Source organism: Mastigoproctus giganteus, chromosome 14, assembly GCF_048544385.1.
Source record: "Mastigoproctus giganteus isolate SK-2022 chromosome 14, ASM4854438v1, whole genome shotgun sequence".
In the NCBI taxonomy this organism is placed as follows: Eukaryota; Metazoa; Arthropoda; class Arachnida; order Uropygi; family Thelyphonidae; genus Mastigoproctus; species Mastigoproctus giganteus.
This window is the reverse complement of record NC_143588.1, coordinates 102,453,422-102,467,916: the sequence shown is the minus strand read 5'-3', so window position 1 is coordinate 102,467,916 and position 14,495 is coordinate 102,453,422. Positions and strand designations below refer to the sequence as shown.

General features: G+C 38.4%; 1 protein-coding gene across 1 annotated transcript in view; it reads left to right on the top strand.

The window, feature by feature from the left end:
* AGBE (1,4-alpha-glucan-branching enzyme) overlaps positions 1-14,495 on the top strand; it is a 122,111-nt gene that overhangs the window by 13,985 nt on the left and 93,631 nt on the right. Inside the window, exon 4 of the mRNA XM_090388907.1 lies at positions 12,768-12,887. Coding sequence (XP_090245033.1) covers positions 12,768-12,887 — 120 coding nt within the window. The remainder of the gene's footprint in view (positions 1-12,767; positions 12,888-14,495) is intronic.

Below are 14,495 nucleotides of genomic sequence, written 5' to 3'. Positions count from 1 at the left end.
GCACTCCCAATTCGGGCCTCAAAACAGAAAAATCAAGTTCAAACTACTCTGGTTTAAAAGGACTTTGTTTTGTTAGGAGACTCTATTGTCAGGGAAACGGGGAATATTTTTTGTAAAAAGGATAATTGGAGTAGAACCAGGGTATGTCTGCTGGGAGCAACTATTAATGATGTCACCAACAGATTGTCAGATTTAAAGAGAGGTAAAGAGAATATTATTATTCATGTGGGACTAATGACATTAAAAGTACACGATCTGACGATTTGTTGTAAAAATACAGAACCATGCTGAGGAAATGCCATGTGCTAGGCCACAATGTCTGTGTCTGCAATTCTGCCCAGACACGACAGGAGGGATTATATGTTAAAAGCCTTATGGATTAACTCAAGACTTGAGGGACTCTGCAAGGCTTTTGAGGGGAAATTTCTATCAGCTTGGCCCACACTTGTAGGTAGAAGGAATTTGTTTTGTAGAGACGGGATACACTTAAACAAAGGTGGTGCAAAAGTTTTTGCCAGTATTATTGAGGATACCTTAAAGGTTCAGGGACACTGCTAGTTAGTGGGGATGTGGGTAATACTGACCGTGTTTATCTGATAATATTAGTCAAAGTAATTCTTGCACATACCTCAAGAGTTCTTATCTGTTTCCCCCAACTGGACATATTATTTAGATGTTCTGGGGGCAGAAACGTTTCAAGTGAGCAGGTAGCTAATGCCAGGGAAGAGAGCCTAAAAAATTTCAAGGGTTGTGTTAGAGTTGTGAAATATACAAGAGCAGTAAGTCTTAATTGTTTATATAGTAATGTTAGAAGTGTTGTCAATAAAATGAGCGAATTTGAACTGCTGGTTAAAACAAGTAACATGGACATAATAGGGCATATGGAAACGTGGTGCCACCCCAAAATAGGGGATGATGAGTTTCAGTATGGCTTGTATAATATATTTAGGAAGGATAGGGTAGATAGAAGGGGTGGTGGGATAATGCTTCTTATCAGAAGCAGCCTGTGTGCAACGATAGCTTTCCAGAATTCAGACGTTTCACTTGCTAGTATAGAATCTGTATGGTGTGAGATAGTTGGAAACAAAGGTATAATGCGAGTAGGCGTAATCTACAGACCAGGTAATTGCGAAGATTATAACAAAAGCCTCTACATGCAAATGGAATGGGCAAGTAAGCGTCAATGTCTTATTATGGATGATTTGAATTTGCCTCTAATTGATTGGAGAAAATGGGAAGGAAACTCGACATGGAGAACAAAATTTTTAAATCAACTAGATGACTGTTATTTGAACCAACATGTCAGAGAAAGTACTAGAGAAAAGTATATCCTAGACCTCATAATCACCCATGAATCAGATGACATAATAGGGTTGACAGTAGAACCAGTAGCAGGAAGTGATCACAGAGTTCTACGGTCGATGAAGAAGAGAGAGAGGTAGCAGTAGTAAAAGGCAAAGGAATGGGTTATAATTTTAGAAAAGGAAATTACGATGCCTTAAGGTGCTACATGGCCTCTATTAACTGAGTAGATATCGCACAGAGAATGAATACAATTGAACTGTGGTATGCTTTTAAAACATTAATCACAGATGCCTTGAATGCATATTTACCATTAAAAAAATACTCCACGAGGGGCGTTCCAAGTTGAATGAATAGTGAAGTTGCTACATTACTTGAGCAGAAAAAGGTGGCATGGAAAAGTTACAGAGGAATAAAAAGTACTGAAGCCTATAACAGCTACAAGATGATCTGTAATAGAGCCACAGAAAAGGTTCAACAGGAAAAGCCAGTTTATGAGAAATCGCTAGCAAACAGAGAAAACAGGGGGGGATAAGGAATTCTTCACATATATAAATGCTAAGAAGAGAAGGACAAACCAGATCGGACCTTTAAAAAAATCAGGGAAAGGGGATAGTATTAAATACACCAGCTGCCGTTGCAGATGAACTCAACAGTTATTTTGCATCGATATTTACAGAAGAAAAACCTTTTGTTGCAATAAGAAATTGTGGGAGTGAAGTTGAAAAATATGTAATTAATGATATTGAAATTTCGAAAGATTATTTAATAAAAAAACTTTCGCGCCTACAGGCCAGTAAGGCTCCTGGAGTTGATGGAATATACCTTATAATCTTAAGGGAGGCGGCAAGTGAGTGCATTGAACCATTGAGGCTAATTATGTGAGCATCACTAGACTCTGGGGAGATTCCATAAGATTGGAAAAGTGCCAATGCATCTCCCATACATTATGGTGGTTCTAAGAGTGAAGTGGGAAATTATCGACCTGTCATTCTGACTTCAGTGGTAGGGAAAATCATGGAGGCAATGATCAAGGGTGGAATGCAGGATCATTTGGATAGAATTGAAATTCTCAAGGATACTCAGCATGGTTTTGTAAAGGGAAAATCATGTTTAACAAATCTGGTTCGCTATTTTGAAAAGGTCACTCATGAGCTGGATTTAGGGAATAATTTCGACATTGTTTATTTAGATTTCAGCAAAGCTTTTGACTCAGTCCCACATGAGTGGTTGCTTTATAAGCTGAAACAGATTGGAATCACTGGGAAAATCCTTACATGGATATCAGAATAGGAGGCAGAGGGTTGTGATAAATGGCTATTCCTCAGATTGGGTTGATGTAAGAAGTGGGATTCCCCAAGGATCAGTATTAGGACCACTGTTGTTTTTAATTTTCATAAACAACATTGATGAAGGGATAGATGGCATGATGTCTAAATTTGCAGATAATGTTAAAATTGGTAGAGTAGTTGATGATCACTGTCAAGCTGAGCTTCTTCAAAGAGACCTAGATAGACTTCAGGAATGGTCAGAAAAATGGCAGCTATGCTTTAATCCAACAAAATGTAAGGTATTACACCTGGGAAACAGTAATCCCAAAATAACTTATTCACTTGGTGGAGTTCAACTAAACCCAGTACTGGAGGAAAGGGAGTTGGGTGTTACAATACGATCAGACATGAAATTCTCTGAGCATTGTAAACAGGTTGCAAGAAAGGCCCATGGTGTCCTATCGATGATCTATCAAACTTTTGCAAGTGGAGATAGGGAAGTGATAATCCCATTATATAAGGCTTTTGTTAGACCACACTTTGAATACTGTGTTCAAGTATGGAGACCGCACCTAAAGAAAGACACTGAGCTTCTTGAAAGGGTGCAAAGACGGGTAACTCGCCTGGTGAGATCGGCAAAATGGCGTCCTTATGAAGAAAGACTTTGAATATATGTGTTGCAGAGTTTGGAAACTAGACATCTTAGAGGAGATATGATTGAGGTGTTTAAGGCTCTGAGAGGCATCAGTAAAATGAATGAGGACAAAATTTTCAAGATTATAAATGATGCTAGAACTAGGGGACATAAATTCAAGTTACCGGGGGGAGTTGTTTAGATTGGACTGCAGGAAGCTTTATTTTAGCCAACGAGTTATAAATTACTGGAATAAGTTGCCTACATGGGTGGTAGAGGCTGAAAGTTTGGAAAAATTCAAAGGTCATCTGGATAGTACCTTCGGATGAGGGAAATGTTTAGGATGATTGGTTTAATATCCTTTTCTTTTATTAATTATTAGTTGTTTTTTTATCATTGTTTTATTTGGGTTTTTTTGGCTGGTGCAGCATAAGCGATAGGCTTTTTTGCACCATGCGGCCATTACTAATACTAAATACTAAAAAAAGTAAGGGCACAAAAGGTGATATAGTTGTACACGTTGGCACTAATAATATTAAGAGTAGGAGACCGGCAGAATTACTTAACAAGTACAGGTCACTGTTGAACAGAAGCCGAGAATTAGGGCTGAATTTGAAAGTGTCTGCAATTCTGCCCAGACACGATAGGAGGGAGTATATGATGAGAGCCTTGTCGATCAATTCGGCCCTGGAAAGATTGTGCAAGGCTCAAGGGGTAGAATTTTTTTCAGCCTGGACTGTACTTGTTAACAGGAGAGATTGCTTCTACAGGGATGGGATACACTTAAATAGAAAGGGTGCAAGAATATCTGCTGATGCTATCGAGGCAGTGTTAGGTGGGTCGGAAAACTGCTAGCTTGGGGGGAGACAAAGACCAATAGATTGACAGTAGCCACTGGCAGAGGTGAAAGAGGTTCTTGCACTGCTTCTATTAGAATGAGCAGAAGCCTGAAAAACAAGATGCATGATATATCAGAGACTGCTGGGAGCCATTGCGGTACAAGTAAACACATGGGTTGTGTTAGGGTAGCTAAGAATAGAAACAGGTGCAGGTATACTTGCGTGTACACCAATGCTAGGAGTTTAGTAAATAAATTTGATGAATTTGAGGTATTGCTCAAAACATCAAAGGCAGATATTGTTGGGATATCAGAGACGTGGTGTCACACAGATATAAGGGATGCAGAACTGGAATTTGGAGAGTACAACGTCTACAGAAAGGATAGACAGGATAGGAAGGGGGGAGGGGTTATGCTATTAGTTAAGAAACATATAAAAACCAAGGAAGTGAAGCCAGTCGACATCGCTGGACAGTGCAGTGTTGAGTCAGTTTGGTGTGACATAAGCATTGGGAGATCAAAATTGAGAGTTGGAGTGTGCTATAGGCCTAATGACTCTGATGAGTATAATAAGAAACTGTACAGGGAAATAGAGTGGGCCAGTAAATCAGAGAGTCTTATAATGGGAGATTTTAATTTCTCAGATATTGACTGGAATTTGGGGGCTGGTCACTCACACACTAGCAGGGCTTTTGTGGATTTATTGGATGATTGTTTTCTGCATCAGCATGTTCGGGAGGCAACTAGAGGGAGTAATACTCTTGATTTGATTATCAGCAGTGATTCTTCATGCATTAAGAATCTGCAGATAAATGAACCACTAGGTGGCAGTGATCACAGTGTGCTGAAGTGGGATTTACTCAAAGAGGTAACTACCATTAGGGGTAAAGGGAAAGGTTATTGCTTCCGTAAAGGCGACTACGATGGACTGAGACAGTATTTAAATTCTATACAGTGGGACCAACTCATGATGTTACCAACAGCAAATTCAAAATGGGAAGCATTCAAAGAACTTATCTTGGAAGCTACTAGGCTTTACATACCAACTAAGAAATATTGTTCAAGGTTTAGGCGAAAATGGATGTCAGATGAACTAATGAGGCATATGGAAGAGAAGAAAAATTCATGGGATACATATAAATTAACACATGACACAGAAGCCTATGATAGATACAAGTTGATATGCAACCAAGTTACAAAGGAGGTTAGGCAGGCGAAGGCAGATTACGAGAAATCCTTGGCAAGGGATGCAAAGAAAAACAGCAAAGAGTTCTTTACTTATGTAAACTCTAGAAGGAAGGGGATGAATCAGATTGGTCCACTTGATATTGATGGGTCAACTGTTGATGATCCTGCTCAGGTAGCTAATAAACTAAATGAATATTTTGCATCGACATTCACACATGAGGAGTTATTCAGCGAGGGGAATGCCAGAGGTGTATTCAACTCTAGCAGTAAGCTACAGAATCTTGAAATAACTGGGAGTAAAGTGGAGGAGAAACTGTTGAAGATAAACACAAGAAAGGCACCCGGGGTGGATGGGATTTATCCAGTTATATTAAAGGAGGCAGCAAAGGAAGTAAGCAAACCCTTAGCCATAATTATGAGAGCTTCCTTGGACTCAGAGGAGGTACCCATAGATTGGAAAAGTGCAAATGTGACCCCAATTCACAAAGGAGGATCAAAGGCTGACACAAGTAATTATAGACCTTTGAGCTTAACTTCTGTTCCAGGAAAATTAATGGAGGCACTGGTTAAAGAAGCACTGCAGGATCATTTAGACAAGACTTCAGTTATAGCTGGGACACAGCATGGTTTTGTTAAGGGGAAGTCTTGCCTGAACGATTTGATTGGATACTATAATGCAGTCACAAAAGAACTGGATGCAGGGAATAGCTTTGATATTATATACTTGGATCTTAGAAAGGCTTTTGATACTGTTGCACATGGAACAGTATTAATTTTCCTGGAACAGAAGTTAAGCTCACAGGTCTATAATTATTTGTGTCAGCCTTTGATCCTCCTTTGTGAATTGGGGTCACATTTGCACATTTCCAGTCTATGGGTACCTCCCCTGAGTCCAAGGAAGCTCTCATAATTATGGCTAAGGGTTTGCTTTACTTCCTTTGCTGCCTCCTTTAATATAACTGCTACACAAATTGGAGCAGTGTGACATTGGAGACAAATTGCTGCTATGGATAAAGGGGTGGTTGAGGGGGAGAAGACAGAGAGTGGTAATCAATGGACACTGCTCATCGTGGACTAATGTTATTAGTGGAGTCCCTCAGGGCTCAGTGTTGGGTCCATTATTGTTTTCTGTATTTATAAATGATATTGATGATGGTATATCAAGCTTAATGTCCAAGTCTGCAGACGATACAAAGGTTGGCAGGGTAGTTAAGGACATTACTGACGCTATGCTCTGCAACAGGATCTGGAAAGGTTGAACAGATGGACTGAGGGGTGGCAAATGAAGTTTAACATTGACAAACATAAAGTACTACATATGGGGAACAGCAACCCGAGAGCAACATATCAACTCTGTGGTACTACACTGATAGCGGTAGAGAATGAAAGGGACTTGGGGGTGGTTGTGCAGGCAGATATGAAGTTCTCTGAGCAGCGCAGACGGGCTGCAAGAGTAGCTCATGGAGTATTGTCAATGATATACAGGAATTTTTCCAGCAGGGATAAGGAGGTGATTATTCCCTTGTATAAGGCAATGGTCAGGCCACACCTAGAGTACTGTATACAGGTCTGGAGGTCACATTTCAAGAAGGATGTAGAGCTGCTGGAACGAGTACAAAGAAGGGCAACAAGATTAGTGAATAGAACAAAGGGGTGCTCTTACGAAGAAAGGCTTAAGTTTTGCAAATTACAGTGTCTGGAGACTAGGCACCAGCGAGGTGATCTGATAGAGGTGTACAAAGCCTTGAATGGTTTGAGCATGCTCAATGCTGATGGGATTTTTCCTCTAGCTCAGAATAATCACCTGAGAGGGCATAAATTCAAATTGAGGAAGGACGGATGTCGGATAGATGTGCGGAAATTTGCCTTTAGCCAGCGGATAGTTGGTTGGTGGAACAGACTTCCATCCCTTGTTGTGGAGGTTGATAGCCTAAATAAGTTTAGGGCTCAGCTGGACAGGTATTTTGAACGAACAGAGGGGTGAAGTGGAAGTGGTTTTTTTTTTTTTTTTTTTGGCTGATGCTGCATAAGCTTGCTTTCTTGCATCAAATGCCTCTACTAATGCTAATGCTAAAGTCCCCCTTTGATTTGTATTTTATCTACTTCTTCTAGGATCAATCTGATCCTTAAATTTACAGTAAATAAATTGAAAGTCTGTAATCCACCTCAGAATTGGGATATTATATACATTGGTGGTTTGTCATTGGTGATACACATTTTTATTCAGGTTGGAAACTAACTGTCATTCAGTTTTTTTTTTTTTTTTTTTAGGGCATGACATAGTCAAGTGGTCAACAGAAAAGTGTCTTGATACACCCACTTTGCTAAATACAGTTAATGATAATTAGAATAAAGAATTCTTGTGAAGTAACTAATTATAAACTCTCTGAACATCACATCTTATAGAAGTGGGGCCTCCTCTTATAACAGTATCCCTTTGTATCCACAATTAGATGTTGCTGCCCTCCTCTGGACCCTTTGAAGCAAGTCAGTATCCCTCCTAGATTGGGATTTCCTAGTTCTGAATATATTATTCAACACATGGTCTGACCAGTGATTTATATTTGTACAGTGGGATAATTATTTCTTTATTACTGCAGTAAAAATTCCTGTATATCATTAATAAACCCCACACTCTGTCCTTACAGCACTACTGTTCTGCTATATTGTGTGGTTCCTTCTTCTTTAATTTTGGCGCCTCCGTAGCCAGGTGGGAAGGAGCAGCAGTGCGTAGCTCATGCTTCTTGATTAGACCGGGGTTCGAGCCCATCACCACCGAATGCGGAAAAGTCAGGGAATGACCACCGCATATCCCGGAGCAATATGGCCTTAGTTGCTAATGCTCCTAAAAACCAAATAACAATAACAATCTTTAATTCTTGTCTAGCTGCCATTTTCATTTCATTGGGTTCTGCTACTTTTTTTTTTATTCATATGCTTATGAATAAGATATTGATAGCACATTTTCATAAATGCCATATTGAAATAGCACAATATAGATATTGTCATGGCATAAATTCTGTGTGATTTGCTTGAATGGCACAGAAATCACACAGGTAAGTAGTAATAGAGGCATGTGATGCAAAAAAAGCAAGCTTATGTAGCATCAGACAAAAAAAAAAAATTTCTACATCCATTCCCTCTAAACAATTGTCCAGTTTCTTCTTGAATTTATTTAAGCCATCAGCTTCCACAATGACAGATGGAAGTTTGTTCCAGCAATCAACTACCTGCTGGCTAAAGGCAGATTTCCGCACATATATTCTATAACTGTCTTTCCTCAATTTGAATTTATGCTCCCTCAGATTTGTAATCTGAGCAAGAGTTAGAATCCCATCAGAATTCAGCATGCTCAACCCATTCAAGGCCTTATACACTTCAATCAGCACATCACAGGTGCCTAATCTCCAGCCACTGCTGCTTGCAGAACTTAAGTCATTCTTGGTAAGACCACCCTTTCATTCCATTCACCAATTTTGTTGCCCTTCTCTATACTAACTCAAGCAACTCTATATCCTTCCTAAAATGAGGCCTCTGGACTTGTACACAGTACTCAAGGCATGGCCTGACCATTGCCTTATACAAAGGGATAATCATATCCTTTTCCCTACCAGCAAAATTCCTGTATATCATTGACAATACTCCATGATCTGCTCTGGCAGCCTGTCTGCACTGTCAGAAAATTTCATATCTGACTGCACAATTACTCACAGGTCTTTTTCATTCTCTACCACCCTGAGTGTAGTACCACACAGTTGGTACATTTCTTTGGGTTACTTCTACCCATATGCAGTACTTTGCATTTGTCAATGTTAAACTTCAGTTGCCTCTTCTCAGCCCATCTGCCCAAATTTTCTAGATCCTGTTGCAGTAGCACACTGCCATTACTGTCATTAACAACTCTGCCAAACTTTGTCTATCATCTGAAAACTTCGACATTAAGCCTGATGCACCTTCACCAAATCATTGATAAATATACAAAAGAACAGTGGGCCCAACACTGAACTCAGGGGGACTCCACTAATAACATTAGTCCACGAAAAGCAGCATCCATTGATTACCACCCTCTATATTCTCCCACTCAACCACCCTTTTATCCATTTTAGAAACTTACCCTTAATACCACACTGCTCTAATTTGTACAGTAGTCTTCCATTGTTAAATAAAATTGAACATCTCGTACCTTTTTGTAGGAAAATTATTCAACCCAATACTCGCAACCAATTGATCTGGTTAATACATTATGTAAAAGGCCTAAGTTTAAATGCAATATAAAACATTAAAATATTGTTAATTTAACTCAGTTTTCTTAAAACTAATCTTGTATTCAATTCCCATTATCCACTCACCACCAAGAAGGAAGAGCAAAGCATAGCTGATTCACACCAGCCCACCCAAAACCAAACCAACCAGCAATAAACAGACTGGAAACCAAAGATCATTGTCAAATTCTACATTAAAATCTTTTTGACTAAGCTTCTTTATAAGTGACCAGATTATTTTGGCTGCAATCTGTGCTCACAAGAAGTAAAGTAACACACTTAACAAAATCCACTCTCTCTTCCATGACATAGTCATCCATGTGTAACAGTGGCAAAAGCTTTCCTGAAATCCAAGTATATGATATCAAAATTATTTTTTGCATCCAGTACCTTTGTAACCACATCATAGTATCTAATCAAATTTGTCAGACAAGACTTTCCCTTAGCAAACCCATGCAGTGTCTGAATTATTACTGCAGTCTTGTCTAGATAGTTGTGGACAGGTAAGTAAGTAATGTAATGTTGTTGTTGTTATTTGGTTTTTAGGAGCATTAGCAACTAAGGCCATATTGCTTTGGGAATATGCAGTGGTCATTCCCTGACCTTTCCGTATCCTCCGTATTTGGTGGTGATGGGCTTGAACCCCGGTCTAATCAAGAAGCATGTGCTACGCACTGCTGTGCCTTCCCACCTGGCTACGGAGGCACCATAATGTAATGTAATTACTCACTTGTGTTATTAGAGTTTAGTCATGTAATGTAATTACTAAGCTGTAATTACTTAGCTTTGTCTTTTATCCAATCTTTTATTTAGTCTGGAAAATGCCTAGTCCCATATTGTTGATGTTGTTAGGCAATTTCTCTGTTGTCAGATTGCTTCCCTAGATTGGCAGGTGCTCTAACTTGTTGAGCAAGTTTGAAATCTGAGAAGGATGGCTACTTAGATCCACGCTTCAACCAGCTGAACTATAGCATTTTTAAGGGAACAGTTAAACCAGGAATCTCTCTTGAAAGGTGCTTCAATATAGGATTCAAGCACTTTTCAGATTCATTACCAAGATGCATTGTAGCTTGCATTGTTGCAGAAGGAGAGTTCATATTTTGTACTAACATATTATTAATGCATTAAAGACAAATGCAAAGTACTGCATATGGGTAGAAGTAACCCCAGAGAAACGTACCAAATGTGTGGTACTACGCTTAAGGTGGTAGAAAATGAAAAAGACCTGGGAGTAATTGTGCAGTCAGATGAAATTTTCTGAGCAATGCAGACAGGCTGCAAGGGCAGGTCATGGGGTTTTGTCAATGATATATAGGAATTTTGCTAGCAGGGAAAAGGAGGTGATTGTCCCTCTGTATAAGGCAATGGTCAGGCCACGCCTTGAGTACTGCGTACAGGTCTGGAGGCCTCATTTTAGGAAGAATGTAGATTTGCTTGAGCGTGTACAGAGAAGGGCAACAAGATTGGTGAGAGGAATAAAGGAATCCTCTTACCAAGAGAGGCTTAAGTTCTGCAAATTGCAGTGGCTGGAGACTAGGCACCTGCACGGTGATCTGATTGAGGTGTATAAGGCCTTGAATGGGTTGAGCACGCTGAATTCTGATGGGATCCTTCCACTTGTTCAGATTACGAACCTAAGGGGGCACAAAGGACAGATGTAGAATAGATGTGCAGAAATTTGCCTTTAGCCAGCGGATGGTTAATTGCTGGAACAAACTTCCATCTGTCGTTGTGGAAGTTGATAGGTTGAATAAATTTAAGGAGGAACTGGACAGGCATTTGGAGGGAATGGTGTGTTTTTTTTTTTTTTGCTGATGCGGCATAAGCTCATACAGTTGCTTTCTTGCATCACATGCCACTACTACTACTAATGTATGTTGGTTTGTTGGATTAAATAAAGATCTTTTGTTTTAATATCTAGCCTTTACTCTGCTCATGTAAATGAGTCTATGCTTTTAAGCTGAAACAGTTTCTATTCCTCTCTCACACTCACTCAAAAGTTAAGATGGTTCTGCAAATGAAAGGTACTTTGTTGGTAAAGTTCTTTTACTAAAACAATAGTGATACATTAAAATGGATTTTGAAAAATGATGAGCAAACTCTGAGAAACAGCTGCTTTGTCTGTAGCCTCTAGCAAAGAACATCACCAAATTACAGTAGATATTTTTGATGAAATTGCAATTTCTGTGGAAAATGCACACAAAATGTGCACTTAATCTGCTAATGTCTGAGCAATATTGCAGAAGCTAGATCTTCAATGGTTAATAGTCTGCAAAGTACATAGGTTCTCCTGCAATTCTCTTTACAAGATTCATGTGCTGTACTCGTTAAATTCACATAATTTCCAGCAGTGCACTAACTTCACTCTGTGGTTTCTGCCCGGGATGGTGTATGGCATTGTTACCCTGAAACATATTATGGACCAGTAAGCTCATTTCTGGTTAACTAACATTGTGAAAACCATAATTTCAGGTATGAGGAAACACACCTCTGTGTAAGTTTTTCTCCAGTGAATAAGATATTGACTTTGGTATAGGTTCATAGCAAACTTCATAATGTGACCATTCTTTTTCAAGGAGGTTCAAACACATGGTGACAAAATGTACTGTTATGGTGAACATTACTGTAATCCGCTCCAGTACTGTTTGATTCTTACCTTTTAGGTAGAAAATATTTGAAAGCATTTTTGCATGAAAGATAGAGTTCTACCACACATTTCTTAAGTGGTCAAACAGCTGCTTTGACCACATTTAACTATAACCATGTCATTTCCCAGCATATAGCCAGTGCCTGCCCAGTTTTTCTCCAAACCTTAATTCTTGTGAATTCTGGTATCTCTAGGATAGGGTTTATCTAAAGCAGTATTCAGTCTTTTGATGACCTGAAGGTAAGCATCATAAGGCATGCTTTAACATTTCCTGTTGGGAAATGTTAAAGCATATTTCAGACAACAGTTGACCATGCTGTATTGCACTTCAGCACATTTTCACTACAAATGGCTATCACATTGACAGTTCATCTTGACAGCTTATAAAATTGTACTGTGTGTGATGGTTATGTGGCTGCATGCAGTGCTAAACATGCTCCAGTGTTAAACATGCAGTGCTAAACATGCTCCCCCTCCCCCTGTGCCAATTCCCTAGACTGTGCCAATTCCAAATTTCATCTCTGCACAACTGATGGTTTGCCACCCATGGGTAACCAAAGTGATGTACTTTATAACTACTATTTATATGATTATTTTGTCTTATTTTGCATTATTTTTGTTTTAGGTTGTTGTGCTAAAAGATAATAAATTGGAAGATAAGCTCTCTCCATGGGCAACGTATGTTGTTCGTGCTAAGGACAAACCTGTGTATGATCAGATATTTTGGAATCCACCACCACATGAAGTAGGTGCTTTATCCTCAACTGCATATTATTATTCTTTTTGGTGGAAATTATTATTATTTTGTTTTCTTAAAAAATTTGCATTTTCTGTTTGAATATTATTAGATATTAACCGAAATTTACATAAATTTGCAGTTATTAAATTATGATAAAACTAGTTACATTAAAAAATGTTGTGAGAATTCAGTCATTCTTAAAAGGGTTTTGATAGTATGAACCAGAGCTATAATGCTCAATATGTTCTACCTTGATATCAATATTTGTAAAAGAATGAGAAGTTTACCTCAATATGATACATAGAACACTTCTGTATGATACTCTCCAGAAATTAAAACGAAAACAATTAAAAAAATCAAAAAAACTTAAATTACAGTAAGAAATAATTAACAATAATTAAAAATCAATTTAACACAATTAAAAATTAAATAAAAATTTAATTATCATCAGCTTCTTTCCTGAAGCTGATGATGCTTTTCAACCGTATGTCATGATCACAGGAGTGAAAATTACCGAATAGGGGTGAGCATGGAACTTAAATAGGGATTATTTGTCTTCATGCATGCGCATAAAGGACCACGAGTCGAAGATTAGAAATGGCCGCCGAACATTAACAGAATTCTTGTGTAATTTAATTTCGATGGTTTCTGCAATTAGTAGTCGTATAATTACGTTGGTTACTAAGTATTTTGGCCTCGTTAAATAAAACTGTGTTTTTCATTAACGGCACGAAAGGCTAATTCTGATGCAGCTGAACGAGAAGCACGAACTGAGGCTGTGTAGATTAAAATTCAGAGGAAACCGCTTAGAACCCTAATAAGATGAGACGCAATGACTGCAAGAAATGTTGTATACCACATCATTTATTTATGTTGTGAATGAGGAAAGGGTTGACCGATTGTTCAGTATAGTGTGTAATTTCTGTATTGGCCTGGCTACAATTTTAAATTCGGTATCTTTAAAGAATCTGTTAAGTTGTTTGTGCCACTGTTCAACATATGGGACAGAAATAAAGTATTTTTTTTTATTACCATTGTTGGTTGATGTATTTTTTATATTCTATCCTTATCTTATACCCTAATTCTGTCTATTGTAGCAAGTGGGTAAGTCCTGTTCAAGAATCTGCTGGATAATATTTGTATTTCTGAGTCCAAAGCAATTCCATCATTGAATAATTATAAGCATTGAGAAATTGATTAAAAATAATCAATCTTTTGTAGGTGAATGGGTGATAGGTGTTTGTAGGTTTTCGATAGATTTTAAATTGGATTTTATTTGCGTCCCGAGTAAGCGTGAAATTTAGAAAATTTAATGACTTAGTATCCGTATTCTCCTTCTCCAATGTAAATTTGAGTCTAGAATGAATATTATTAAACGAATGTGAAATGTCTTGGATAGTGCTACTATTGGCAATGACTAGAACATCGTCTAAATACCTCCCATACTATGTGATGTGGGGTAGAAAAGGCGTAAAATATATATGCTCAATCGATGAGAGCTAGATCTCCGATATTAGGCAACTCAGGCTTAATCCCCTAGGCAAACCAAAAATTTGTTTGTATACTTTGTCTCAAAAGGTGATATAGTTGGCTTCAACTAAGGGTTTAATTAAA